This window comes from Equus quagga, chromosome 4 (assembly GCF_021613505.1).
Source record: "Equus quagga isolate Etosha38 chromosome 4, UCLA_HA_Equagga_1.0, whole genome shotgun sequence".
Lineage (NCBI taxonomy): Eukaryota > Metazoa > Chordata > Mammalia > Perissodactyla > Equidae > Equus > Equus quagga.
This window is the reverse complement of record NC_060270.1, coordinates 61445327-61472528: the sequence shown is the minus strand read 5'-3', so window position 1 is coordinate 61472528 and position 27202 is coordinate 61445327. Positions and strand designations below refer to the sequence as shown.

General features: G+C 47.3%; 1 protein-coding gene across 1 annotated transcript; it reads right to left on the bottom strand.

The window, feature by feature from the left end:
- Positions 1 to 17472: 17472 nt before the first annotated feature.
- LOC124238671 (ral guanine nucleotide dissociation stimulator-like) lies at positions 17473 to 22427 on the bottom strand. Its single transcript, XM_046659846.1, has 6 exons — positions 22229 to 22427; positions 20228 to 20301; positions 19380 to 19448; positions 18862 to 18936; positions 17764 to 17939; positions 17473 to 17558 (listed from the first exon to the last, which is right to left on the bottom strand). Exons 1-6 carry the CDS (start codon positions 22425 to 22427, stop codon positions 17528 to 17530), a joined length of 624 nt encoding a protein of 207 aa, XP_046515802.1. The 3' UTR covers positions 17473 to 17527.
- Between the last annotated feature and the right edge of the window lie 4775 nt (positions 22428 to 27202).

The following is a 27202-nucleotide window of genomic DNA, read 5'->3' as shown; positions in this document are numbered from 1 at the left end:
GAACAAATCCTAAAACCAGTAGGAGGAGGTAAATAATAAAAATTAGAGCAGCAATAAAAGAAATGGAGACTAAGAAAAAAGAAAAAATAGAATAAAAATCAATGAAACCAAGATCTGGTTCTTTGATTGATTTTTTTTTAATTTTTTCCTTTTTCTCCCCAAAGCCCCCCAGTACATAGTTGTATATTCTTCGTTGTGGGTCCTTGTAGTTGTGGCATGTGGGATGCCGCCTCAGCGTGGCCTGATGAGCAGTGCCATGTCCGCGCCCAGGATTCGAACCAACGAAACACTGGGCCACCTGTAGCGGAGTGCGCGAACCTAACCGCTCGGCCACGGGGCCAGCCCCCAAGATCTGGTTCTTTGAAAAGACAAAAATTGACAAACCTTTAGCTAGACTCACTAAGAAAAATAGAGAGAAGTCTCAAATAAATAAAATCAGAAATGAAAGAGGAGAAATTACAACAAACACCTCAGAAATACAAAAGATTATAAGAGGATACTATGAAAACCTGTATGTCACCAAATTGGATAAACTAGAAGACATTGGCAAATTCTTAGAATCATACATCCCTCCAAAACTGAATCAATAAGAAATAGAAAATTTGAATAGACCAATCACCAGTAGGAAGATTGAAACAGGAATCAAAAACTTCCCAAAAAATAAAAGCCCAGGACCAGATGGCTTCCCTGGTGAATTCTACCAAACATTCAAGGAAGACTTAATACCTATCCTTCTCAAACTCTTCCAAAAAATTGAAGAGGAGGGCAACCTTCTTAACTCATTCTACAAAGCCAACATCACCCTGATACCAAAATCAGACCAGGATAACACAAAAAAAGAAAATTACAGGCACATGTTGCTGATGAACATTGATGCAAAAATCCTCAGCAAAATATTAGCAAATCAAATACAGCAATACATTACCAAGATCATACACCATGATCAAGTGGGCTTTATTCCAGGGATGCGGGAATTGTCCAACATCCACAAATCTATCAACGTGATATACCACATTAACAAAATGAAGAATAAAAATCCCATGATCATCTCGATAGATGCAGAGAAAGCAGTTGACAAGATACAGTATCCATTTATGATAAAAACTTTGAATAAAATAGGTATAGAGGGAAAGTAGCTCAATATAATAAAGGCCAGATATGACAAGCCCACAACTAATATCATTCTCAATGGAGAAAAACTGAAATCAATCCCTCTAAGAACAGGAAACAGACAAGGATGCCCACTCTCACCACTCTTATTTAACATAGTATTGGAATACAACCAGAGCAACCAGGCAAGAAAAAGAAGCAAAAGGGATCCAAATTAGGAAGAAGTAAAACTGTCACTATTTGTAGATGACATTATTTTATATATATATATATATATATATATGTATAAAACCCTAAAGAATCCACTAAAAAACTTGTAGAAATAATAAATGAATATGGTCAATTTGCAGGATACAAAATCAACAAAGAAAAACCAGTTGCCTTTCTATACACTAACAACAAAGTAGCAGAAAGAGATATTAAGAATACAATGACATTTACAATGGCAAAAAAAATAATAAAATATCTAGGAATAAACTTAACTAGAGAGGTGAATGATCTGTACACTGAAAACTACAAAACATTGTTGAAAGAAATTGAGGAAGACACAAAGCAATGGAAGCATATTCCATCCTCTTGGATTGGAAGAATTAACATAGTTAAAATGTCTATACTTCCTAAAGCAATCTACAGATTCAATGCAATCTTTATCAAAGATTCCAACAACACTTTTCATAGAAATTGAGCAAAGAATCCTACAATTTACATGGAACAAAAAAAGATCCTGAATAGCCAAAGGAATCCTGAGAAAAAAGAACAAAACTGGAAGTATCACACTCCCTGATTGCAAAGTATGCTACAAAGCTATGGTCACTCAAACAGCATGGTAGTGGCACAAAAACTGGCACACACACACAGTTCAATGGAACAGAATCAGGAGACCAGAAATAAACCATATATCTATGGACAACAAATTTTTGACAAGGGAGCCAAGAACCTACAATGGAGAAATGAAAGTCTCTTCAATAAATGATGTTGGGAAAACTGGACTGCCACATACAAAAGAAAGTAAACCATTATCTTAAACCATATCCAAAAATCAACTCAAAATTGACTGAGTTGAATGTAAGACCTGGAACCATTAAACTTTTGGACGAAAACATAGTATGCTCTTAAATGTCGGTCTTAGTAGCATATTTTCAAGTATGATGCATGACCAGGCAAGGAAAACAATAGTAAAAATAAGCAAATGGGACTACATCAAACTAAAATGCTTTTGCACAGCCAAGGAAAGCATCACCAAATGAAAATAAAACCTAACAACTGGGAGAAGATATTTGCAAGCCATATATCAGATAAGGGGTTAATATCAAAAGTATTATATTCAAAATATAAGAATTCATACATCTGAAAACAAACATAACAACCCAATTTTAAAAATGGGCAAAAGATCTGAACAGACTTTTCTCCAAAGAAGATATGCAGATGGCCAAGAGGCACATGAAAAGATGTTCACCGTCATTAACTATCAGGGAAATGCAAATCAAAACTATGATGAGATATCACCTCACTCCTGTCAGAAGAGCTATAATTAACAAGGCAGAACACAATAAGTGTTGGAGAGGATGTGAAGAGAAGGGAACACTCATACACGGCTGCTGAGAGTGCAAACTGGTGCAGCCACTATGGAAAACAGTATGGAGATTCCTCAAAAAATTAAAAATAGAACTACCATATGATCAAACTATTCCATTGCTGGGTATTCATCCAAAGAACAAGAAAACGCAAATGCATAAAGCTAAATGCACCCATAAGTTCATTGCAGCACTATTCACGATAGCCAAGACTTGGAAGCAACGTAGGTGCCCATCAAGGGATGAATGGATAAAGAAGATGTGGTATATACACACAATGGAATACTACTCAGCCATAAAAAATGATGAAATCTGGCAATTTGTGAGAACATGGATGGAACTTGAGGGAATTATGCTAAGTGAAATAATTCAGAGGGAGAAACTCAAATACCGTATTATCTCACTCATAGGTAGAAGATAAAAAAGACAACAAACACACAGCAACAGAGATTGGATTGGTTACCAGAGGGGAAGGGAGGAAAGAGGAGGACGAGAGGATTGAACACGTTCTGGCACTCTCTTATCCACATCAAAGGCTGGAGGTCTCCTCCCTTTGCCGCCTCAAATAGAGGTTTTAAAATTAATCTGATGTTGAGTGTCCAAATTTGACAGAAGCCTGTCATTCCTAAAAAATAATTCCTGCAATTGTCGATGGGTAGTAGGAGTCGCAACTTGAGTGATTGCTTCTCTCCTGTCTGGGAGCAGGGTTCTCTGGGCTTCTGACAGTTCAAACTCTAAATATTTAACAGCATTTTTAGATATTTGTGACTCTATCTACCTAGAGATGACATCAGATACCACAATATTACTCTTTGCCTTCCATTTTAGATAACAATTACAAGTCCAGGTTGTCACCTGTGCTTCTGATCAACCGGCCACAGACCAGAGGTTCCCATGAACCCCCTCCTTTGCATTTGATTAAACTGTTTTGATAGAGCAGCTCACAAAACTCAGGAAAACATTTTACTTAGCAGCCAGGTGGAAGAGATGCATTCAGCAAAATATGTGGGAGAGGGATGTGGAGCTCCCAAGCTCTCTCTGGGAATGCCACTCTCCCACAGTCTCCCAGTGTTCACAACCCCAGAAGCTCTCAGAACCCCATATTGAACTCAATCTTCAGTCTCTCTCCCCACCTCAGAGGTATAGGGAGGTCGATGGGGCCAAAAGTTCCAACCGTCTAATCACACAATTGGTTCCCCTGGCTACCTGCCCCCACCCTTAGGGGCTTTCCAAAAGTCACCTTATTTACATAAATTCAGGTGTGGTTGAAAAGGGTTCATTATGAATAACAAAGGACACCCATTTGACCTTTATTACTCTGAAATTATTTTAGGAACTGGGGACAAAAGTAATTGTTATAACAAAAGATGACCCATGGCTCTTATATCAGAAATTACGAGAGTTTTAGGAGTTCTGTGCCAGAAATGAAATGAAGGTATTTCTGATTATAAATCACAATATCACACCAACCTATCAGAATTCCTGCTGAAGACAGGGCAGGGTGATCAGACATCACCTGGGAGTGGTGGGGGATGAGATCCAAAAGAATCTTTTAAATCCAGCACTTTATAGCATTGACAGCCATAAGGTCTTCAACAAATCTATATTCCCCTGTTTCCAGCCTTTTAATGTGTAAAATGGGTGTGTTCCTTGGGAATCTCCTGATCAATCCCTGTTTCAAAAGCCTATTGATTACAAGAAAGAGTTGACAAATAAAAACGGCAAGCAATAGGATATATTGGAGTATTTGAGGAAGCCATTTGGTGTAAACCTAATTTGGCCTGACCTTGTTTTTCCAAAAGGGCCAGACTGTGGCCATTGAGCACACATTGTATATCTGCTTTAAAACATTTACTACAGCAAGAACAAATGACCTTAAGATAAAGGCACAACTTCCCCCCACATTGGCATTGCCTTAGGGATAAGCATCTTTCCTTAGGCTAGGAACTGATTGCTGCACTCACCTTTGACCACCCAGCTCACCTGTGACCGCCCAGCTTAAGACAACAGACCTGCCACCCTGCTGTGTCCACCGAGACAGAAGACCTACCTGCTGTTTCCATCAATCACTGTGCCAACAGAACAGTCTCGTGACTATTGTAAAAGGACATTTCAATCATATGTTAAACATCCTGTTTGGGGGTATATAACCACTCTGTGCACCCCATTTCTTTGGTGCCCTTTCTTCCTTCAGGAAGAAAGGCCCCGGGCCATGGTCCTCACAGTTTAGCTCAGAATAAACTCTCCCAAATTTTCATTTGTAGATTGGTTATGGATTATTTTCATCGACAGAGTCCCCTTATGGCTTCTGGGGTCAAGGGGTATTGTTTCACCGGAGCCAGTGATGAACGAACCTCTTCTTTTTGAGGTACTGGTGTATCTTGCAATAGGGCCATGAGCTCAATTCCCCAACTTTCAGGGGCTTGGATCTCTATCCTGTTCCCAGCTTACTGGGGCCCCTACCTTAGATAGTATGTCCCTCCCTAGAGGGATAGCAGGGTATTCTGGTACCTACAGAAAAGAATGCTTCTGTGTTTAGATCCTATTTTGCAGGTCAAGGTCTCCATAAATCTTTTGGTCTCTCCTTTTCCTGATATCTCTTTTATGTCATCAGGAAATATAGCAAACTTTGGAGTTTTCCATGGATATCTGGAGCACTTTAAGATATGAAATACTGTCAGGGCAGGGAAAATCCCCTTTCTTCCCTTCTTAAGTTCTTATGGCTGGACTAATAGTAAAATTGACACAAGACCAGATTAACAGGAGAAAAACCCAGTTCAATACATAGTTTTTGGAGACCATAAAGAAATGATGTTCAGAGAATGGACAAAACAGGCAGTATATATATCTTTTAAACTTAGAAAGATAAACTTGTGAAAAATTGACAGGATGAAGAAACTTAGGTTTGGGGCATGTAAATAGTGGGGAATTTAGGATGAGATAGTAAATTAGTAAGGTTTGTTTATGCAGCTTCTCAGCCCTCAATCCCCCAGCTCTGGTGATAAGGATGCAAGGAGAACACCTTTCACATGGGAGACTCATTTCCTGCTTTCAGGGGAAAAGAGACAGGAGGGTCAGAAAGTCCTTTTGGCTTCACAAGTAACTTCAATTCAAAATAATCAATATGCCACTCTGGGATATGTTGGGGTGGTCTGCCCTGGACCCCAACAACAGGTATTAACTGTACTGCCCTGGGCCTCAGGGTATAAAGCCTGAGGCAGTCCCATTGCCTCTGGGGGAAAAGGTGGAGGGGTTGTCCTCAGGGCCTTGTTGGACCTCTCCTAATTTAGACCAGTTACTAGGTGGCTGGCTTACTATTTGCATGGCTTTCAAAAGCAGACTCCCAAAATATCTTTGCCTTTCTTGATCATCAGGGTTATTGAGATTCCATTCAGGGTTAGTCTCCATCACAGTCCTCTCATCAGGCCTGTGAAATTCTGACCCAGGGACATATTTCTGTCCACTCCAGCCTGATGTGCAGCCCACAGCAAAGTGACTGGGCACCCAACCTCTCCTACCACTGCCACTGTCACTGCTGCTCATGGCCCCTGGGCTGAGCCAGGCTGGGCTGAGCATAGAGGAGCCCGTCTACCCTCAGGCCACCCCTCCCCTGACCACCATGACAGGGCAGGGAGCACTGGGCCACCCCTCTCCACCCTCCTTGTCATCTTCCCATCCACACTGCCTTCCCCTCTGGGCCACCGCCACTACCAATAATTATGAGGACATGCCCATTTCAATCAAACGAACAAACACACACACAAAAGACAAACGCACCCACACAAAGACAAATCCAACTCCAGCAGGTCAAAAACAAAAGGTGAAGTCCAACAATCCCCTGGAGCTCTCCCAAATGAGGGTGTCTTCTTTCACACACTCAAAATGCAAGTAGAGATACAGAGACTGACAACTGGGAGCGTTGTATTGACTCACTAAGCAAATGCAAAACCTATTCCTGCAGGACAAAAACAGAAGGTGAAGTCCAAGAAACTCCTGGATCTCTCCCAAATAATAGATTCTACTTTCCAATGAACCACTCTCACAAAAAGCAAATGGAGAGACAGGGAATTCACACTTGCATGTGTTCAACTGACAACAGACTCACATATAAGACAAATGCATACTCACACACAAGGACCAAAGTCCAATGTGTTTCTCCAGTTCAAGGGGGTGTTGCGCCAAGGGTGGCAGATACTGACAGGAAGGGAGGAGCAGGAGAGCAAGTCCCCCAGACAAAGACTTTCCCCACAGCCCCTGGGGACCACCAACCACTGTAACCCTCACCAGGGCCATCCAGCCACAGGCACAAGACTCCTGACTGGCTTTCCAAAATTGATACCGAACCTCTTAACCTCGTTTTTGTACCCGATGCACAGGAAGCCAACAGTGAGACATCGGTGCTTAGAAATGGAGAAAGATTTATTTGAATTGTCAAAAAAAGTGGTGGGAGCCTGGGTTCCCTAAATCCAGCTCCCTAGGAACAGAAACAGGGGTATTTATGGAGCTAAGGGACTTTGCAGGAGGAGCTTTGGGGAAACAAATGACTCACTCCCAATAAATCCCTGGACAATCTGACTTCCAGGCTTCCAGGGCTGCTGAGAGCTGGCCATTCAGTGATCATGACCTCTCCAAAGATATTCTCTTTCTTCTGCAAAACAAGCTCATAAATCCTCTGGAAAACATGCTCACAAATCCTTGAGACCTCTGAGTCACCCCTCAAGTTAAATCTATTTTTCAACATTTTATCAACATTTGGTGTTTCAATGATAGGAAACTACAAAGGTTCTGTGGAACACCATTGAGGACAAACACACAGTGGTGAGAGAATGGCTTACAGAGAGAAAGAGGCTGTGATACAACACCTGACTGCAAGGAGGATGAGGAATAGTCTAGCCATGTGCCCAAGAGGAAAAGCAAGGAGATTGGTGATCAGCCAGTCCCCTCTGCTACAGAGCGTGTGTCACTTCAACAACTTCATCAGCATTATCCACAATTGTGTATCCTGTCACTATTATAGACATTCAAATATTAAAACTGTGTTAAAATCGTGTTTATCTGTCTCTCTTATAAGCTCTGAACTTTCTGTTTGACATTGGTTGTGCTTAGTACATCCTTCTATTTTAAATTCAGATCAGTGTTTGGATTATTTTTAAAGAAAAATGTATTAAGACAAAACAATTTTAGTTCTATAAAGTTAAATCTGATTTAATTTTTTATTGCAATTCTTTTCTATATGTAGAAGCAGTACATATTTTTAAGTTGGATGTCCAGAGCATGAAATTCTTGTTCTGATACTGGAATGTATATTGATAAAAGATATTTTAAAATAGATCCATACTTATTTACATAAATTAAATATGCTTATTTTTCCCATATCAGGGACCCACTCCAGGAGATAATTCACAGAACGGTTCATTCATGGATCAGTGAGGACCACACACACAATTAAATTGTGGTTATACATGTAGAAGTCAAGAGTTGGTAACTAACTAAGTCCCTATTCCTATGGGAACAAACATATATTAAATGAAAGAAGATCCAAATTACAATAACAAAAGTAAGCAAAATATTGGTGAGTATGCAGTAAAATCAATATACTTCAAAAACATATAGTTGAGTGAGAACGTTTAAGCATCAAAATGAGCTATATAACAACGTGAGTGTGCATTATATTTACTTTGTAGGGCTGTATTCCTTTTTAAGGGCAAATATCAACTTCTGTAGAGGAGGTAACCATGTGGGGAAGGGAAATTGAAGTGGGGATGGGGAATGAGAACTGATGATGATTATGAGACATGGAATTAAGGTATCATTAACTCAATTTAGTCCCCTAAATCACAAAAAGAAATAAAAATAAGTTACACACATATTCATAAATTGTATTCCTTCTGAATCTTTTAAAACACTATAGTACCTGTTTAAAGAGTTTTGTCTTCATCCTCAGACATAAATCTTGGGAAGAAGCCATAGGGGAAAATGGTGAATGTTGAAGTAACTTGATGATTAAAGCATGTATCCAACAAATAATGTACTTACATTTGAGTGGATGCAGTAAAAATAATAACAAAGGAAAACAGGTGACTTCTACATAAAAGAACTTTTCCTCAATAGGAAAATCAAAGGTACCCTGGCAAATTAGCAAAGACCAGTGGTGGCATTTCCTCTTCTCAGATGCTTTGGGGATAAGCAAGAAATATTCAAGGCCCTAGGAGAGTGTCTCGAAGGGGAGAGACACTCACAAATTCTTCTGACTGCTGTTAGGTGAGTAATCACATGAGGAAACCAGAACTCATTCCTCATTGCAGGTGATGAAATGGCGCTGATTATCATGATTACTAGATGACTATTTTTGATGCCTGTCTTCAATTTAAATTATAGATATAAGTATAGTCACCAACACCAGACTGAGTACATTATGCCATGTGACAAATAGAGGTGGCAAGCAACAGGATATATTGGAGTATATGAGGAAGCCATTTGGTGGAAACCTAATTCAGCCTGACTTTGTTTTTCCAAAAGGGGCTGACACAGCCATTGAGCACGCATTGTATATTTGCTTTAAACATTTACTATGGCAAGAACAAAGGTCCTTAAGATAAACATGCAACTTCCCCCCACATTGGCTTTTCCTTAAGGATAAGCATCTTTCCCTAGGCTAGGAACTGACTGCTGTGCTCACCTTTGACCACCCAGCTTGACGCAACAGACCTGCTACCCTGCTGTGTCCACCAAGACAGCAGACCTACTACCGGCTGTGTCCGTCAATCACTGTTCCTACAGAGCAGTCTCATGACTATTGTAAAAGGGCCATTTCAATCATATGTGAAACATCCTCTTTGAGGGTATATAACCACTCTGTACACCTCACTTCTTTGGTGCCCTTTCTTCCTTTGAAAAGAAAGGCCATGGGCCATGGTCCTCACATTTTAGCTCAGAATAAACTCACCCAAATTTTAATTTATAAATTGGTTATGGATTATTTTTGTTAACACATGCATATTGATACCCTCTTTTCATAGCTATATTTTCTGGAGTAATGATATGTTTTTACCACTATTATTATGTTTTTTGAGGGTAGTAAGGGACCTTCTTTCTGTTTGGTATTATTTCTATATTTATGCTATGATTCTAGGCAAACATTCTGAAGGGAGAGTAAGCATTTTTTGAAAGCTCCACCTAGAATGCTGTCTAAGCAAAGATGCTAATAGTCAGGTCAGGGATATTGATGCTGAGTGTCTGTATCTTAGATAGCAATGGTTTCTGATAGGGCTTCCAGTTATCCAGTATTGTGCTATTATCACTATCTCTTATTGTCATGCCTCCATAGAGTGTCATTTGTGCTATAGATATGTGTAGATTCATTCTACTAATAGCATAAAAGGGACTAGGGTTGTCAGAGAGGAAATTGCCCCAAGAAGCAGACCCTGAAGCAAGGACTTGAGTATATCATTTTTATTTGGTAGATAATACCAGGAAGCAAGAATGAGGGAATGTGGAATGTGAGAGTGAGAAGAGACAAAGTTAATGAAATGTGCAACAAAGTATAGATTACTGCTGTAAGCAACTAAGGATCCATCACTTGAGATGCTTTGGAGTATCCTTCAGATCACTTCTAGGAATTGTTTGAAAGAAGACTAGGAAAGCTTTGGTGTTTGTTCATTGATTCCTGCCCCTTACTGTTTGAGTACTGCTCCTTGACAACAAAATCTCATGCAATCCCAAGCTGTCTTGCCTATGGTCTGAGCAAGCTCTCAAGACGTTCTGCTCTGAGGAAAAAGAAGTGAAATGTTTGAAATGGGAAGCTGCCAGCATGCCAGGAAAAGTCTACCATGGCTGTAAGCCAAGTCAGAGGTGGCCAAAAGTGACAAGGGGTAGGGAGACAGAGGTGTCTGCTACAGTGATGTTTGCAATAGTAATATCATGGCAAAGCCAAAATAATATTAAAAACTTTTAATTTAGTCTAATATGTCTATAACACCACAATAATAAGATGTCTTTGTCCCTACTGTCTTTGTGTTAAACTTGTTTTCATTTGGATAGTGAGGCTAAAGGCTTGGAAAGATCTCCTAACATTTATAGTGGGGGCAAAACCAAATTTAAAATCAGTACAATTAAAGGGACAAGGAAGATGAATCCTCAGAAGAATTGTTAGCCAAGTACATGTATTTGTGGACTTGCCACACCGTAAACACTTCATCATTCAAGGCTCATGTTTTCCCTTTCATCCCTCATAATGAAGCTAAAAGCATTAAGGGAAGTTTTCTTCTTGATCTGTTGTTCTTCACATCATAAATTGCACATACCCCAGGTGAATAGGAAATATTGTTTTTGAAGGATGGAAAGAGGGAGTAGGAGACCTTCCCCTACCTCTGCACAGTTCCCAGTGTGGGGGACTGGAATTGGCCATCCCAAGATATGTGTCTTTGGCATGAGGAATATTTTGGGCTGGTTACTTTTAAAAAATGCAGACAGGAAAGAAACTCTGAAAAGTAAAATTTACTTACCCTTTGTTAAGAGACATTTACATTGTAAAGGAAATCTCCATCTGTACAGGTGTCTCCCTTGCTGGACCAGGAAGAAGGAGGGATGACCTTGTCTCTAGAAACTCATCAATGTGGAAGGCAAGGACTCAAGTCTGCATAATAACCTGACTCTTCTTTACTGTACTTGTATGGTAATCTCCTATGGTCGACTCCTCCGACCCCCAACATCCTCCTTTGTCTTTAGCTGAAGATGATATTTAAGGTGGTGGCTTCAGCCATTTTGATGAGTTGCCCAGTTTGCCTGGGTCTCTCCCACGTATACATGTTATAAAGCTTTGTTTAACTTTATCCTGTTATTCTGTCGCATGTGAATTTGATTCATTCTCCTGTCAGAAGAACCCAGAGCAGGTAGAGGAAATGTCTTCCTCCTCTACACTAGTAAACCCAGGCTGCATGTCTGCATCATATTCAAATACCAACAACTCTTGAGGACATGCCTTTTCAATCAAACCAACAAACAAACTTTCATTAACTGAAGATTAACCTATATCATGTTAACTTGAAAGACATTTGGGTTAGTTCCATTTAGAAAAACTTTTTGTAAGCGCTTACTTTAAGTCAATGGAATAGAGCTCTTTAGAAATTGTACCATCCCGGGGTAAAGTAGTACACATTTGTAACATACATACAGACACACACACACAACAGACAGATACCACAAAGATTTTCCTTAGACTCCTGAGTTAGGTGTTCTCATAGCAGACCACAGTGTAAAAACGTGTTTTCCCAGTTTTTTCCTCTTTCTTTCTTTCTTTTGGCCTTAGCAATCTGGCTTGGGATCAACCTTTGTTAAGCAAGTGCAGTCATAGCATGAAGCCAACCAGACTCCAGAGGAGAGGCTGCCCATTTGGGAACTGATTGGGCTGTTTTAGAAGCTTGATTTCCCACTTTTGTTTTGTTATAAAGTCTGAACAACTTCTAAGGATAGTGTAATGGGTCAGAAAATGTGCTGCTTGTGAGTGTCACTCCCTATAGAAAGGTCATAAACACTCTCTTACATACCTCAGTTTCTCACGCCAGCAGTCTAACACTGCCATGGGGGCTCAGAGTGCTGGGTGACCAGCCCTTATGTGTGCATCCCCAGATGAGCCATAATTAATTACCATGAATGAGAGAGGAGTTCCCTAAGGAACCACTGCACATCACAATGATTGATCCTCTGACACTCCTGTTGAGGTCCTCAGTCACTAAGGACACCTTTTAGTAAAGGCCAGGAGGAGCTAGTGTCCCTTTCTTCAAAGCCAAACACGTTCAGTCTCTCATTTCTCTATCAAGCAGTTTGTTCAGACTTTATAGACACAATTCTTTCCAATTTAAAGTCAAATTAAAAACATCAGCCTTCCCCATTCACTCTAAATTTCCTCTAGGCTCCTCTGGCCTAGGAAATTCCTCTTAGGTTCCTCTTACTTAGGGTACGTACCAATACTTGATTAAGACATCTAGTCTTAAGACCTTAACCAGCTCATATAAACTCTTGGACCATCAACTTAAAATAAGGAGGTCCAGGTTTCAAGACAACTCACCAGGGTCACCTGAAGAATGCAGTGATCCAGGGGGCTCAGTGGGCCCCTATTGGTGCCAAATGCCAGTTCAGTGTAGATTCCAGGTGGTCTTCAGTGAGTTTCTCTGAAATCCTGCCAACTACACCAAGAAATGTCAACAAAAATAATCCATAACCAATCTATAAATGAAAATTTGGGTGAATTTATTCTGAGCTAAAATGTGAGGACCATGGCCCGGGGCCTGTCTTCCCAAAGGAAGAAAGGGCACCAAAGAAGTGGGGTGTACAGAGTGGTTATATACTCCCAAAGAGGATGTTTCACTTAGGGTTGAAATGTCCCTTTACAATAGTCGTGGGACTGCTCTGTCTGCACAGCGATTGATGGACACAGCAGATAGGTTTGCTGTCTTGGTGGATACAGCAGGGTGGCAGATCTGTTGTCTCCAGCTGGGTGCTCACAGGTGAGCTGGGTGGTCAAAGGTGAGCACAGCAGTCAGTTCCTAGCCTAAGGAAAGATGCTTATCCGTAAGGAAAGGCCAATGTGGGGGGAAGTTACACCTTTATCTTAAGGCCATTTGTTCTTGCCACAGTAAATGCTTAAAGCAGATATACAATGCCTGCTCAATGGCCACATCAGGCCCTTTTGGAAAAACAAAGTCAGGCCGAATTAGGTTTATACCAAATGTCTTCCTCATATACCCCAATATATCCTATTTCTTGCCATTTCTATTTGCCACATCTAGGTTTGTGTAAGTGCACTCTATGATGTTCACACAACAAAATCACCTAGTGATGCATTTCCCAGAATATGAGCCTGTCGTTTGGTGAGGTAGGACGTATGCATGTATACACAAATGTATATGTTCATATTATAAATAAATACATTTTTTTCTCTGGAGAACTCTGATACAGATTTTGGTACAAAAGATGGTTCTTGAGGAATAGAACCTTAAAGATGTGTTTTCTAACATGGTTCTGGGGTTTCTGAAATTGGTTCTCTGATCTGAATAAGTTGAAAGGCACCAGAGACCCTATTTCAGTGTTAAAGAGGGTGCTGAGAGTTGATGGCAGGCTGTGGCAACAGAGGTACACAAAATATCACCACTGGATATTCCTAACCAAATGTTTATGAAAGGGAAAGTTCTCAGTGAGTTTATATTTTATACCTGAGATCATTCTTGACAAATTAACAAATGTAATGAAATTAGCTAACTGCTTCTAATTGCACTTGATTAATGAGAAAAGAAACGATGAGCACAGGGTGTCAAATTCCCAGCTCAGCTCAACCACCATAACTGACCTGAAGTGTCTGTATCTTCCCTGAAACAAACTCTTACTTCCTGTAGCTTCAGAGCTGAGATTTCTGAAAACCTAACCCGGAGTCTCTTCCTGCAAGTGGCTGAATTACAACACAGGTTGAATCCCCATCTGCACAGTGGTGAAAGTGATGGCGTTGATTTAGTAGTAATTGGGTCCTGAAAACTGGAATGGGGACGTACAGTCAGTTCCCAATTAAGCTGGAACATTTAACTCCCACATGGTGCAGAGCTGGCATTGTAAGTGGAAGCAGCCCTCCTCCTCCTCCTGTCTGAGGAGATTAACCCTGCTTTTCCTGAGGATCCTGTCATCGTGTCCCCTGAGGTCATTGCCTGGCAAGACACTGATGATCCTCCTCAGGACCTATACTCATCACCCTTGTGGCTTCTAGAGCAAGACTCAATTGAGGTGAACTTGACTCCTGGCAGGTCCCAAAGCATGAGATACAAAAGGGGACCCATAAGGAAATGTGCTACACTCCAAAATTACTGCATCCTTTTCCCAGTTCACACAGAGAGAAACCTAGGACAACCATGAAGAAGTGGAATATTAGGGGGTTGGGATAATGGAGGAAGGAACACGCAGTTGATTCGGTAGAATGAATTGATTTGGCCCCACTCAGCAGAGGTTCTCTATTCAATGTTGTGTCTTGAAGGGATACAAGGAGCTCTAACGGTCTGATCAGTTGACTGGCTCTAACGTGGACCAAAATGTGGAGAACACAAGATAAAATGGAACATCCTTGGTGTGCTGGAGAAGAAAGAAGCAAAATAATCATTCAAAAGCAGCACAGAGAGCCGAACAACTCAATGAAATGAGGGAAAAAAGAACAAAATGAAAAGTTCAAAACAGGAAACAAAAACATTAAAAAAAATAAATTTGGGAGATAAGAGTGTAAAAAACCAAAGATCGATTGTAGCCCTCACTGGAAATATAGGTCTCTTCTGAGTGACTATCTGTACTCTGGCCAATGGAAGCCCAAACATGCACTCAGTTGTCCCTCCTCTGCCACAGCTGTACACATGAGACTTATTAAATGTTGCTACCTGCTGGGTCGGCTGTGAGGAGCATCCCAGTGCTGGAGGAGACACTCTTGGGATACCCGTGCCTTCATCCCGGCCCTGGACTAGCCCTGGGACCTGCCACGACTCTTTCTCCTTGGAGGGACAGCACAGCCTTCCCCACCTTTCTGTGGCAAGTCTCTTTCCTGGGTGGCTGTGCTGCATCAGGAAGGGCCTGGGCTGCCGGGAACCAGGATCGATCCTCAGCTTCCGGCTGTCCTCAGAAGGCCTCCCTGGCAGAGCCCAGCCTGCCGTGTGTCTGAGTGACCCTTGCAGCCACCAGGAAGGAGGGGATGAGTCAGAAGTGCCAAGCGATTCACCTGGCCCTTGTCTTTCAGGCTGTTTCCAAGGGACGAGATTGCAAAAGCTGGTTGGTAAGGCTTTCGCTCCTGGTTCTGGAGCCGGTGCTCCTGTTGAGCTCAGAGCAGTGTCTATTTATCACCCAGATGGGAAGCACTTCAGCATTTCCCTTGGTAAGGCTGTGTCAATGCACACTCACAGATCATCAGGTTGCTGGCATTCCCCGCAGGACCCCCAACTCACACCCTTCTTATGCCTCCTCTTTCAAAGCTCCCAACAGGAAAGCTCACACCTCCATGACAGAGCCACAGCATAAGACTGTGGAAAAGAATACAGCCAGCCAAGGGGCTACAGACTTTATAGATTCAGGCCCAGCTACCTCTTCAGGAAAAGTCAGTAAAAATACACCAGAGTGTGTAAACTGGTGATTGTCTGAGACCATGGATCTGAGAAGCACACAGGCCCAGAAGTCACCCTGGGCAGCAAGGGAGACTGTGGGGTCATTCCTGGCCAGGATGATGGTCTATTATCCTGGGAAAGCAGAGCTCACCTGGGATCCATCAGGCCCAGCTAGGGAGGAGTGGCCACCATGGACCTGGCAGAAAGGCTGAGGGCATCTAGGGAATTTCTGCCCTAAGAGACCATTGTATGCAGAAGTGCAGGGGTGCTGAAAATCCTAGTTCACAGGGAGCACCAGGTTTATGGAGGGAGACCTGGCTGAGGCCCGAAAAGCTGCATCACATAGCTTTCCCCTTGGATAGAAAACAGCAGGAGAAGGAATTCAGTCAGGGACCTGAAGCCCAGGAGGATCAAGTCTAGGTCAAGAGTGAACAGGGAGGCCTTCGAGGGCCCGAGGAGGCAGAGTCCTGCCTGCCCTTAGTCTGTCTGCACAGGACCTTCCTCTGGCCTCTTCCTCTCCACGTGCACCTTTTGAGCTTTTTATATTATTTTTCTCACTTAGAGCTGATGCAAATCCAGAGACTGAATCAGAAAACTACAAGTTCCTAATCTGTGTGCAAGAGAAACCGGGAAAATGTTCCCTCTAACTTCAGAGTGTAGAAAGGCAGCCACTGTCCTGGGAAGGACATGGTCCTGGCAAGTCCTAGTTTTAAAGTCACCCCCAGCGCAGTGGTTGTCACTCTGCCTGAGAAAGTGCCTCCATCTTCTCAATGCCAGGAGATCAGAGGGGCCTTCTCTGCTCCTGGACCGCGGGCCCCACACTGCACTGCTCCCGTCCTCTGAGTGAGGGGGACTGGGGGTGTCCTTCAGTAGCCAGGGAGGGGGCTGGCCCTTCTCCCTTCTCCACATACACTGACTCTGTGAGGTTTCTAAATCAATGAGGAATGTGAGATTCTGGGTCTCATTTCCATGAGCATGGGGAGCCAGAGAACCACAGCACCACTCCCAGGCTGGGAAAGAAACAGGCATTTAATATAAGATTCAAACACAGCATTTACCACTGACCATAGAAATACCACCCCTCCAAAGAGGGAAAAAAGGCACTGGGGAAAAGGTGTGAGGGAGATGGGGGGATTGGCCCCTCCCTTGTGGCCTTCAGGGGACCCCAGGAAAGGATCACAAAGTTGTCCTCATCAGAATGGGAGGAAGTGGCCCCATGTACCCTGAATGTCCCAGCTTAGTCCCACTGCTGAGTAACAAGCTTTGGTTTAGCTGGTCTCAGGGGGGTCATCAGCCGCCACCACTGGGCTCTTTGTTGGGGGCCTAGTTTCTGGATAAAGAAAGGCATTTCCTGTGAAGCCTCCCCCAGAATCAGAGTGCACACCTCCTCCCCACCCCCACTGCACTCTGTGCTCCAGCCCTGTGCTGAGTGCTCAGTCAGCCAACAGCACTTTTGTCCCTGACACGGGAGATGACATTGAGCATCACTCATTTCACAGAGGAGGAAACTGGTCCCACAAAGGTGAGGGGAATCACCCTGGACAGGACTGCTCAGCAGTGGAGCTGGGACCCAGGGCCAGCTGTCTGCCTGCCCAGGCCCACGCTCAGCCCAAATGTTTCCTGAGCCCATGGATTCAGCCACTGCCAGTCTGGACACTCACTCTGCCCTGAGCAGTTCTTCTTGTCTTTGAAGAGGAGTCAAATCTTTCTGGTCCACTGGTATCAGGGCTCCAGCTGGCAGGACAGGCTGTAGCTACAGGACAGAGTGGAGCTGTGAGCTACCAGGAGCCACAACTCAGGTGTGCTTCCCAGAGCCTGCCAGCAGCTGGAGTCCGAGGGCCCTAAGGGTCACCACACAACCAGATCTGAGGCTGACCATGGAGCCACGGCCATGGACACTGGCGCTGGTCTGCAGAGAGAGTCCACCCTGCCCTCCCCCAACTCCCAGCCCACCTCACCTCTTCTCCTCGCTCAGGGGCTCCACAGCCTGGAACCAGGCCCCAAAGTGCTCCACAGGCTGCAAGGTGTACAGACTTGTAGCCTCCTGGAGCAGCTCGATCTCCTCCATGAGTTTGAATTCCTGGGCCAGAGGAAGGACGGGATGCACACAGGGCTGAGGGAATCCTGCAGGGCACTTGGAGGGGGTGAGGAGAGGAACAAGGAGCTGGTCTGGGGCTTTTGCCCACTTGGGAACCCTCCCTCCCTGCAATTCCAGTCAGGACTTGCCTGCTCTCACAGTTGGCTTGAAACAACTCCCCCTCCAGGAAGGTGTCCTTGATGTCAGCCCTTCCCCCAACCACCAATGCCACAGGATCCCCAGCTCTGAATATAGAACTCTCCAAATAAATGTCAGACCCCAGGGGTTGGGCCAGAGGGGGTCTTGCCCAAGGGAGGGTTTGTGATTTCCACACCCTCACCCTCAATACAGTGAGGCCGCAGCTGCTTAGTTCATTCCATTTCCAAGTTGGACACATTGCCCTGGAAGGCAGACAGCCAAAGTCCATCAGAAACAGCCCCCTTAGCCCATCACTAGCCCCCATCCACACCCCTTCCAATGTTACACTACTGCCAGAGGGCAGACACTTCCAGAAACAGGACTTGGACCTGGGCCAGGCTCTGGGCTGCAGAACAGGTGGGACAGAGGAGCTGAGACCTCATACCCAACCCCCCCCTCTGATGACAGATGGAGACACTGAGGCCTCAGGCAGGAAGGGACAGCTCAGCCACTGATGTGCTTCCTGACTGGGAGGGGCCCGACTTCTCTTCCCTCATTGGCAGGGCCAGAGGGAGGGGCTGAGTCCAGCTCAGACACCACCTCCTGCGGCCACACAGCCAGGCAGCTCTGAGCCTCAGCAGCCCAGGGAACATGGACGGTGGCTTATGCAGGGCCTCCATCACTCATCGCTGGGATGGGCCTGACGCCCCGGCTCCCACAGGAGGCTGGAGGCTCTGCTGAGAGGACCTTTGCCAGATGCAGAGAGCTCAGGGCTCAGGGCAGGACTCTCCTCCCCACCCTCAGGAGCCTGACCCCCGGACCCACCTCCAGGCTCACTCACCTCCACATAATCCTCCATCGCAGCGTCCAGCAGCTCCAGGGAACTGAAGAATGTCACCAGGGAGGGGACGACACCCTGTGCCGCCATTGGGGTGGGCATGGTGATGAGCTCCCGCTCTCAGGTACCCCCATGATCCCTCCTCTGAAACCCCTCACCCCAGCCTCCTGCCCACCCCACGCTCCCACACACAGCAGCCTAGGATCCTCGCAACACCCCAACACACACAATTCCCTCCTCCCCTCCCCTCCAGGAGCACCAAAATCCACCAGTCAAGTCCCAGGGCTGGCTGTTGGCCAATCCCAGGGGGTGTGGCTCCTGCCCCTCCCCACCCCAAATCTGTCCTGCTGCCAGCCCTTCCAGGCCTCCTCCTGCTCACTGCCACTGCAGGCACTTCAGGCTCGGCGGCCACAGCAGATGTGCTGGAGGAGGAAGGCCAGTCTCCTGAGGGAGGCCTCCAGCTGGGAGGGGGAGCCCCCTCTCCTCTGACTCCTAGGCCCCTCCCCCACAGTCACCCTCACCTGCTGCCGCTGCCTCTCCTGGGTTCCCTGGCGGGCCCTCTCTGCAGTCTCTAACACGGCGGTCGCCTCCTGTCGGGGCCGAGGACAGGGTCAGTGTGCCCATACTCCCCTCCATCCGTCCCCCAAGGCCCCTGACCTCGGACCTTGGCCATCTGGCTCCAGTCCCCTGCTGCCTCTGCTGCTCCCACCCCCAGGGTGCTCTGATTCTAGACCAGTCCCAGCTCCAGGACTCACTCCTGGGTGACCTTGGGTCTGCCCAGGCCTCCCTGAGCCTCTTTCCTCATCTGGAAAGTGTGAAGAGAACGTCACCTGCTTCCAGGAGTCTCCTGAGGACCCAATGTCATCTGACTTTCATCACTGCTCTCCTGTCACCTCTCAAGCAGGAGCCAGCACAAATCTCCTCAGATTTCCATCCTCCTTTGAACGGTATCATCCCACCGTGGGCCTGTACCACGTCATCTTCCTCCATTTCCCAGAGGAGGAGACCGAGGCCCACAGAGGGACAGTGACTTGCTCAAGGACCCACTGAGGAGAGGCCACTCCCCCTCCAAGCCAGAGGCCCTATCCCCCAGCCTTCACCCCTCCCCCTGCCCCACCACTGACCAAGGTCCTGACCTCTGGACTCGGAGTGCATCCAGACCCCAGCCAAACTGAGACATGAACAGAGAGGGACAGGGTGTCTTAGGGGACCTGGCCAAGTGGATCCTTCCTGCTCCACCCCCACAGGGGTCTCTGACACCCAGGCTTGGCCCATGGCCTTACCATAGCCTCATCTCCTAAGATCCCCTCAGGATGTTCCCCTCCCCTCTACCCCTCCCCTCCTTCCAGATCTCCAGCCTCCAGGTTACCTTCAGGAGCAGCTTCCTGCTCACGTGCTTCTCTCTCCTGCACCACTTATTAAGCGATCGATCGAGAGCTCTCCCTAGGGGGTGGGGAAAGAAAGAAAGAAAAACTGTCTGGTGGTTGAGGGGCAAATCCCTTTTGTTTGAGGACCCAGAAGATCCAAACAGCCTGGGGCCTGGATGAGGGATTTCACTGGGGTGCTCTGAGCCCTGAGGTCCCCATGGGACTGGGGAGGGGGCCTCTCCTGTTTTCACCTGGGGCCTCCATTCCCATATTTACCACACAGATCTGTTTTGAACAGTGTTGGTTTCAGTTGTATAGAGATTTCAGTTGCTGCAAAGGGAGCACTGGAAAATCTCCAGCTGAGCTCAAGCCCAGATCTGATGTTTAAGGAAATGAATTCCTGGGGCACAACTGCTGGCCTAGGGTCCCAGAGAGACTCAGAGACCCAGGAACAAGATCAGTTGCTGTGCCTGGCATTTGCTGTCTCCTAGGTGGTCCCAGCTGACTACGGGGGCAGCGCCAACCCTATGTGGGCTGCCTGGTCCAGCCTCGTGGTGCTCAGGTGGAGAGCAGCCTACCCACCTGGAAACTTGTCCCCAGGGCTCTTGGAGATGGGTAATGGCAGGGCTCTGCAGAGCAGAAAGGATGGTGTGGAGGGAAGAGAAGCTTCCGAGGCCTCGGCACCCCTGGGGAAGGGAAGAGATTGAGCCGTGAGGGGGAGCTGGAGCTCTGCTGCCTCTGGCTTCTGCCCCCGTATGGACTTCTCCTGTCCTGGAGGAGACAGATGCCCAGGGAACCCAAGGAGGGCACAGCTGGGACCTGATGAGTAACACTGCCAGGCACGAGGATTTTTAGCTCAACACAAGGAAGGAGCACAGGAAGGAAGTGAGCTTGGCCCCACTGGGACCTCAAGTCAAGGTCAGTGTGGCCCTGGCAGGAGGGAATAGGGACAGTGCAGGGACTCAGAGCACAGACTTCAATCCTGAGAGCTTAGAAACAAGAGGCAATTCCCACGCCTCCAGAAAGGGCCTCCCATGACTTACCTCAGCCACCCGGATCCAGAGCTCCACCACCCTGGCCCTGTCCTGGGCTGTCAGGCTTGGGTCCCTGAGGCAGGTGACGATGACACAGTTGGCCACAGTGTTGGTGTAGGTGATAGTGTCACAGATGGTGGGTGCCAGGTATTGCAGACCCTGTTGTCACGCTGGGACCAGATGGAGCTCAGGCAGTGGGTGGACACCAATGTCTTGAACAGCTCCTGAGAAAGATTCGGAGTGTCACCCGGCCCTGCCGCACACCAGCTCGGTGTCCACAGTCCCCCACAGTCCCAGGCAGGGTGAGGTCAGAGCTGGAGCTCAGGAAGCAGAGGTGTGGTCTGAGACTTGTGGGAGTCCCTGGGCTTTGTCTGTGTCCACTGAAGGCAGCCAGCACAGGATGACCTGGGACACAGTACTGTGGGGAAGGGAGGGGGCATTTGCTCCCAGCCCCGTCTCACTTCCTCTAAGCTCCAGAACGCAGCCCACACCTGCCCATCTCAAGGGCCATCTTCCACCCATTCCGATCACCCTCAGGTCCCACTCCCCATTCTGATGCACATTCCCCAGAGGCAGGGACAACCACTGGCTTTGCTTGTTTGTCTCCCCTGTAGTCAATACACATCATGTGCCTAATGAGTACTGAGGCTGTTGAGGCCACCTGGGCAATTAGGTGATGGACCCAAGAAGCTCTCCTCCCCCACCAAAGGACCAGACTCTGCTCAACTGCCTCTCTGTTCCACCTCATTCATCTACACAGCCATTCTGTGCAGCAGGTCCTCTGAGTGTCTGCCTCTACTGTCCTGTGGGGACAGCGAAGGCTTGGGGGTTAAGAAAGCTGCCCAGGTCACAGTGTTGGTAAGGCGGGGAACAGAGATTTGGAGCCAGATCATGGGATTCCAGATCAGGGAATGGCAGGTGTGGCACATGAATGGCAGCTCATGGCACAGGAAGGCAGGGCCCACCCACCTTGCAAGCCCTGCTGCTCACCGCAGCCACCCTTGTCAGCTGCTCTGCCACTAGCTGGGGAGGGAAGTCCAAGAGGTTCAGCTTCTCCTCCCTCAGCTGGTTCTCGGTGGTCACAGCCCAGGGGCAGGTGGGCTCTGGCGCTGGACCTGGCACACTCGTTATTTGTGCAGATGGGACTGGAAATCTCACTAGACCCCATGGTCCAGTGGGCTCCAGTGCATGAGCCGGCTCTGGGGCTGAAGTTAATGGTGGCCCTTACTCCAGTCCTGGAGGGGCTGGCGCAGGGCCTGCTGGCTCCAGCTCTACCACAGATGGTGGGGCTGGAGGTGAAGCTGGCTCTAACCGAGGGGCTGGCACTGGCTCTGGCTCTGAAAGTGGCAGGAGCTTTGGAGCTGACTCTGGAGCGGGATAAAGAGAAAGTTTCACCCACACACCTGACAGTTCCTGTGCCTTTCCAAAGACAGGAAAGACTCCACTGCCTTTAAGAGAACTCCAGCCCATTAAGCCCAGCACAGACTGTCTTCCCAGACTGCAGTCCCCTCACCTTTCTGCTCCATCTCAATGGCCTTGAGATGTTCCAGGTGGCCCAGCAGAAGGTAGGCATGGCCCTCCGGGTCTGAGCCACCAAAGCTGACATACACAGTGGCCAGCTTCACTATCAAACAAGGAAAACACAGGGGCTCCCAGAAATCCTGCCCTTGGTCAAGCCAGGTTCCCACCGTAGAAGAGACAGCACTAGGGAGAGGCAGATGGGCCACAGAGTCAGAGGCCTGGCCTTTCCTTCCACACTGCCCTCCCAAGGCACCCTTGTTTGCATCTGGGCCCCCATGCCTGCCCCTCCCCCTCCAGAGGAGAGCCCCATCCCAGCCCTGAACCCCTGCTGGCTGTCCTGGCAGTGGCAGACCTGCTGATCCAGCAGGTTGAACACAGAGTCTATGTGAGTCTCTTACTTGCACCAACATTCTTCTCCCAAAGGGCTTGGACACAGCCCACCTCAGCCCTCCATGCACTTGGGCACCTGGACTGAGGACTGAGGCAGATCTGTGAGCAGCTGGCTCATATACCTCCTGTTCTGGACCTGGTGGTGGTGGTCAAAGGGGTGGATGTGAAGATAGGGAGGCAGAGTGAGACGGGACTCTGGCGGGGATGAGTCTAGAAACAACTCAGCCCAGCCTCCTTTCTGGTTCCCAGGGGACCTGGGACCCATCCACAGCTCATTCTGTCTTCTGTACTCCTGGAGTGGAAGCCACTAGACCTCAGCCTTCCCATGGGAACCAAAAGATGAGTAAGATGCAGGGTTCTGCCAGGCCTGCCTGAGTCACATCTACCATACTCTCCCCTCACCTGCTCTCTAGAGACAGGAGGCCCTCCTTCTGGACCCAAAGACCATGCACATTTTTAGGCAGCCCTGTGGTCTACCATCCCACTCACAATGTGGGGAGATGCCTCCCGATGTTCAAGTGGGTATGAGGGCATCATGGGATGTATGGTGGATGGGACCTGCGAATGATGTTGTGTGACTCTCCGATTCTCAGACTAGAACTGAGGCCCAGTGATGGTGTTTGCTTCATTCACTGAGTCATGCTAAGTGTCTCCAAAAGTCGTTCATGGAGTACGTGCTTAATATACATTGTTGAATGAACTTCAACCAGAACCATCCCAGGTATCTGAGTGGGTCTGGGGCCCCTCTGCTTCCCCAGAGATCCCTCACTGGCTACACCAAGGACAAGGACCAGGACCAGCTGGATGGAATCTCAAAATCCTTGACAGCATGCTTTCTCTGTGCTTTCCCAAACTCAGAAAGGCCACAAGCCAGTGACGGGAGAGGAAGACTACTTTTCAAAGGGGACAGAGAAATAATAAGCATGAACAACCATAGCATGGCCCACAGCCCTCTCTGCAGAGCCAGGAACCAGGAAAGCACCTGCCATGGCTGATCCCCTTAGTCCCTGGGAGAACCCTATAAAGTTGATCCTCTCCCACCCCACTTTTCAGAGGAGCCAACTGAGGCTCAGAGAGATGTGACGACATTCCCAAGACACACAGCTGGCAGTGGGCAGAGTCACCACTGTACTCAGGAGGGGGCAGGTACTCACCTAGAAAACAGCTGGTCCAGGACCTGGTGATATGTGTTGAAAGCCGAGTAGTTGAACACAAAGGTGGTGACATTGCAGATGACTCTACCCAGGAAGGCTGAGACCTTAGACTCAGCTTCTCCATCACACATGCCAGGAGGGCACATATCCTGCAGGCTTCATTTAGATGTGCAGTGGAGTCATCTTCACTCTGGGTGAGACAAGGCAGGACATACAGTCAGCAGCATCACCATGACCCACCAGAAGGTTCAAGGTCTTCAGCTCACCCAGGAACTCCAAGCCCCTCAGGGATGTGTGCAACAGCAGGGACAGGAGTTCCTACACTGAACAAGGTTCTAGGCTTTCAAAATAGTGAGTCTGGGTGGGGTAAGATTCTACAGTGAGCTCCCTCCAGGCTGTGTGTTAGCTGAGGAACAACAGCCCTCCCTCCATGAAGAGTGCCACCCAGTGAATCCTCAACAGACGCCCCACTGTAGAGATGAGAACAGAGGCTTACGCATGCCAAGGGGCTTCTCAAGGTCAGCTAGGTCAGAATCGAGGACCACACCAAGAGAGGGCTGTGGGACACTCCCTCTATACGGCCTGAGGTTCATCTGCCCCTGACCTGGGGGGAAATGTTCCGTGGGAACCTCACCCTCCCCCAGTGTGGAGACAGTGTACAGGGCAGAGACATCCTATGAGAATCCTTTTGATTTCAAAAAGACTCTGATGGTTCTTTCTTTTACATTAAACGGAGTTTTGAGACCCTCATTATGAGGGTCCCAAGCTCAGAAAAAGGTAAAATTCAAAGATACTCATAGCCTAGTGGGAAGTGACAACAACATCAATGTTTTCTCTAATCTTCCTAGGAATATGCAAAAAGAAACTTCACACCTTCCTGTGCAACTGGTGGGGAGGAGAAGTCCAGATTCCTTCAGTAATGAGACTGTGGGACATTCAGGTGGGACAGCACTGTTAGGATCCTAAGGGATTCTCAGTTTGAGTCTGGATTCTGGACTGACCTTGGTCATCTCAGAGTAGTGGATGTGGTAACCCCTCTGTGCCCGCTCTCACCTCAGACCAGCCCTGGTCATTGTTGGTGGCCTGGTACACCTGGCCCCTGTCCAAGGAGGTGGGGTAACCGAAGCCATCCACCAGTTCCTCGACCATCTCCTGCATGCAGCTCTTCAAAGACAATGCCCAAGAGCCAGGCCAGGAGGTCTCAGGAGCCTGCTGTGACTTGGCCAGAGGAGGAAATCCCACCACAGATCAGGTACAGAGGACATCTGCGTAGACCTCCAGCCAGGGAGGGAATGAGGTGACATCTGGAAGGCTTGGGATTTACATACAGTTAGAGGAGCTTGGTCCCCAGCACTCACCTTCCCATCTTGCCAGCCACAACCTGGGCTATGAACATGACACACAGCCAGGCTTCCAACACTGAGCAACCTGCTCCTGTCCCTGCCCAGGATGGGCCCCCATCAGCCCCCCACCCCTCACTTCACTCCCGCCTCCACTCCTGGCTCCACCCCTCCTCACTCCTCCCTCAAGGGGTGTGGGGGTGCCCAGGTAGGATCCAGCTGTGGTCTGACTTGAAGTGGCCTGCCCTGGGCTGCCCTGTGTTACCTGAGGTCTCATCCTGCCAAATGGCCAGAGGCGTTGCAGTTGAGGGCTGAGCCAATGTCTACAGTGACTGAAAAGGCTGTCATTCTCAGCTTTCCAGAAGCCAGAGCCTCAACAAGTAGGGATGCAACATGAGAACATCCTGCTGTGTTGAATGTCTCGGCTTGAGTGAGCTCGATAAGAGGCTGTGTCTAGAATGTGGGTGCCTGGAGACCAAAGCACTAAGTTCTGTTGGGGTCTGTCACCAAACAAGTGAGGTCACTTCTCCAAGCTTCCATTATCTGGGCCCCTTTCTTCAATCATACCCTCTGTGGTCTTGACTGCTCACCTCCCTTGCCCATGTCATCTCTATAACAGTACGCAAATATCCATCACAGTGCCCCACACAACTCCTCGGGAATGGAACCAGAGTTCCAGGTTGGAGGACACACAGTTGAGTTCAGACCTCTTTTTTCCTACCAGTTCTGTGTCCTGGAAACGCCATTGTGCCTCTCAGGGCCTCTTCAGTCTCTCAAACTGCATAATGGGAATAATGCTAGAAATAGTTTACTAGGAACATCATCAGGTATATAAGAGAGAATAGCAACAACACCTGTAGTCTGGTGTCGCATGTGTCTGATGCACAAACTTAGAGATGAAAGAATGACAAGAAAGGATGGGACGTAGCATGGAATACCCCTCAAAGCTGGCCTAGGTTCCCGCTCTGTGATCCTGGGAAAGTAACTGCCCTTCTTGGACTCGTTTTCAAGTCAGCACCTTTAAGGGGTTGAAAGTAGAGGAAATTCAGATATTGTCATTCACTGGCATGAAACCTTCCATGGTCTCCTGTTTGACTTAGAATCAGACCCAAGTGCCTCATGTCGGCCTATGTGGTGGGCAGCCTCCACAATGGCTCCCGGTGCTCACTGTCTTCTGGTGTGCGCATCCTTGTGCAACCCCTAAGTGGTTAATAACTGTCTTCTGAACAACAGAATACAGCCAAGGTGATGGGACATCACATCCAAGTTTTAGTAACTAAAAGCCTGTCCCTTCCCTCTTACTTTCTTGAGCTCCTTACCTCTTTCCCTCCCCCTGTTTCCATCTCTCTCTCTCTCTGTGTCATATCTCTGGAACTCAGGGAGCAAGTGCCTATGTTTTCAGTTGTCCTATGTAGAGGCTGCATAGGAGAGAAGGGAGGGAGTGCCCAGCCAACAGGCAAATAGGAATGCAGACTCTCAGTCCAAATGAACTCTGACAACACACATTTGAGTGAACTTGGGAGCAAATCCTCCCCATT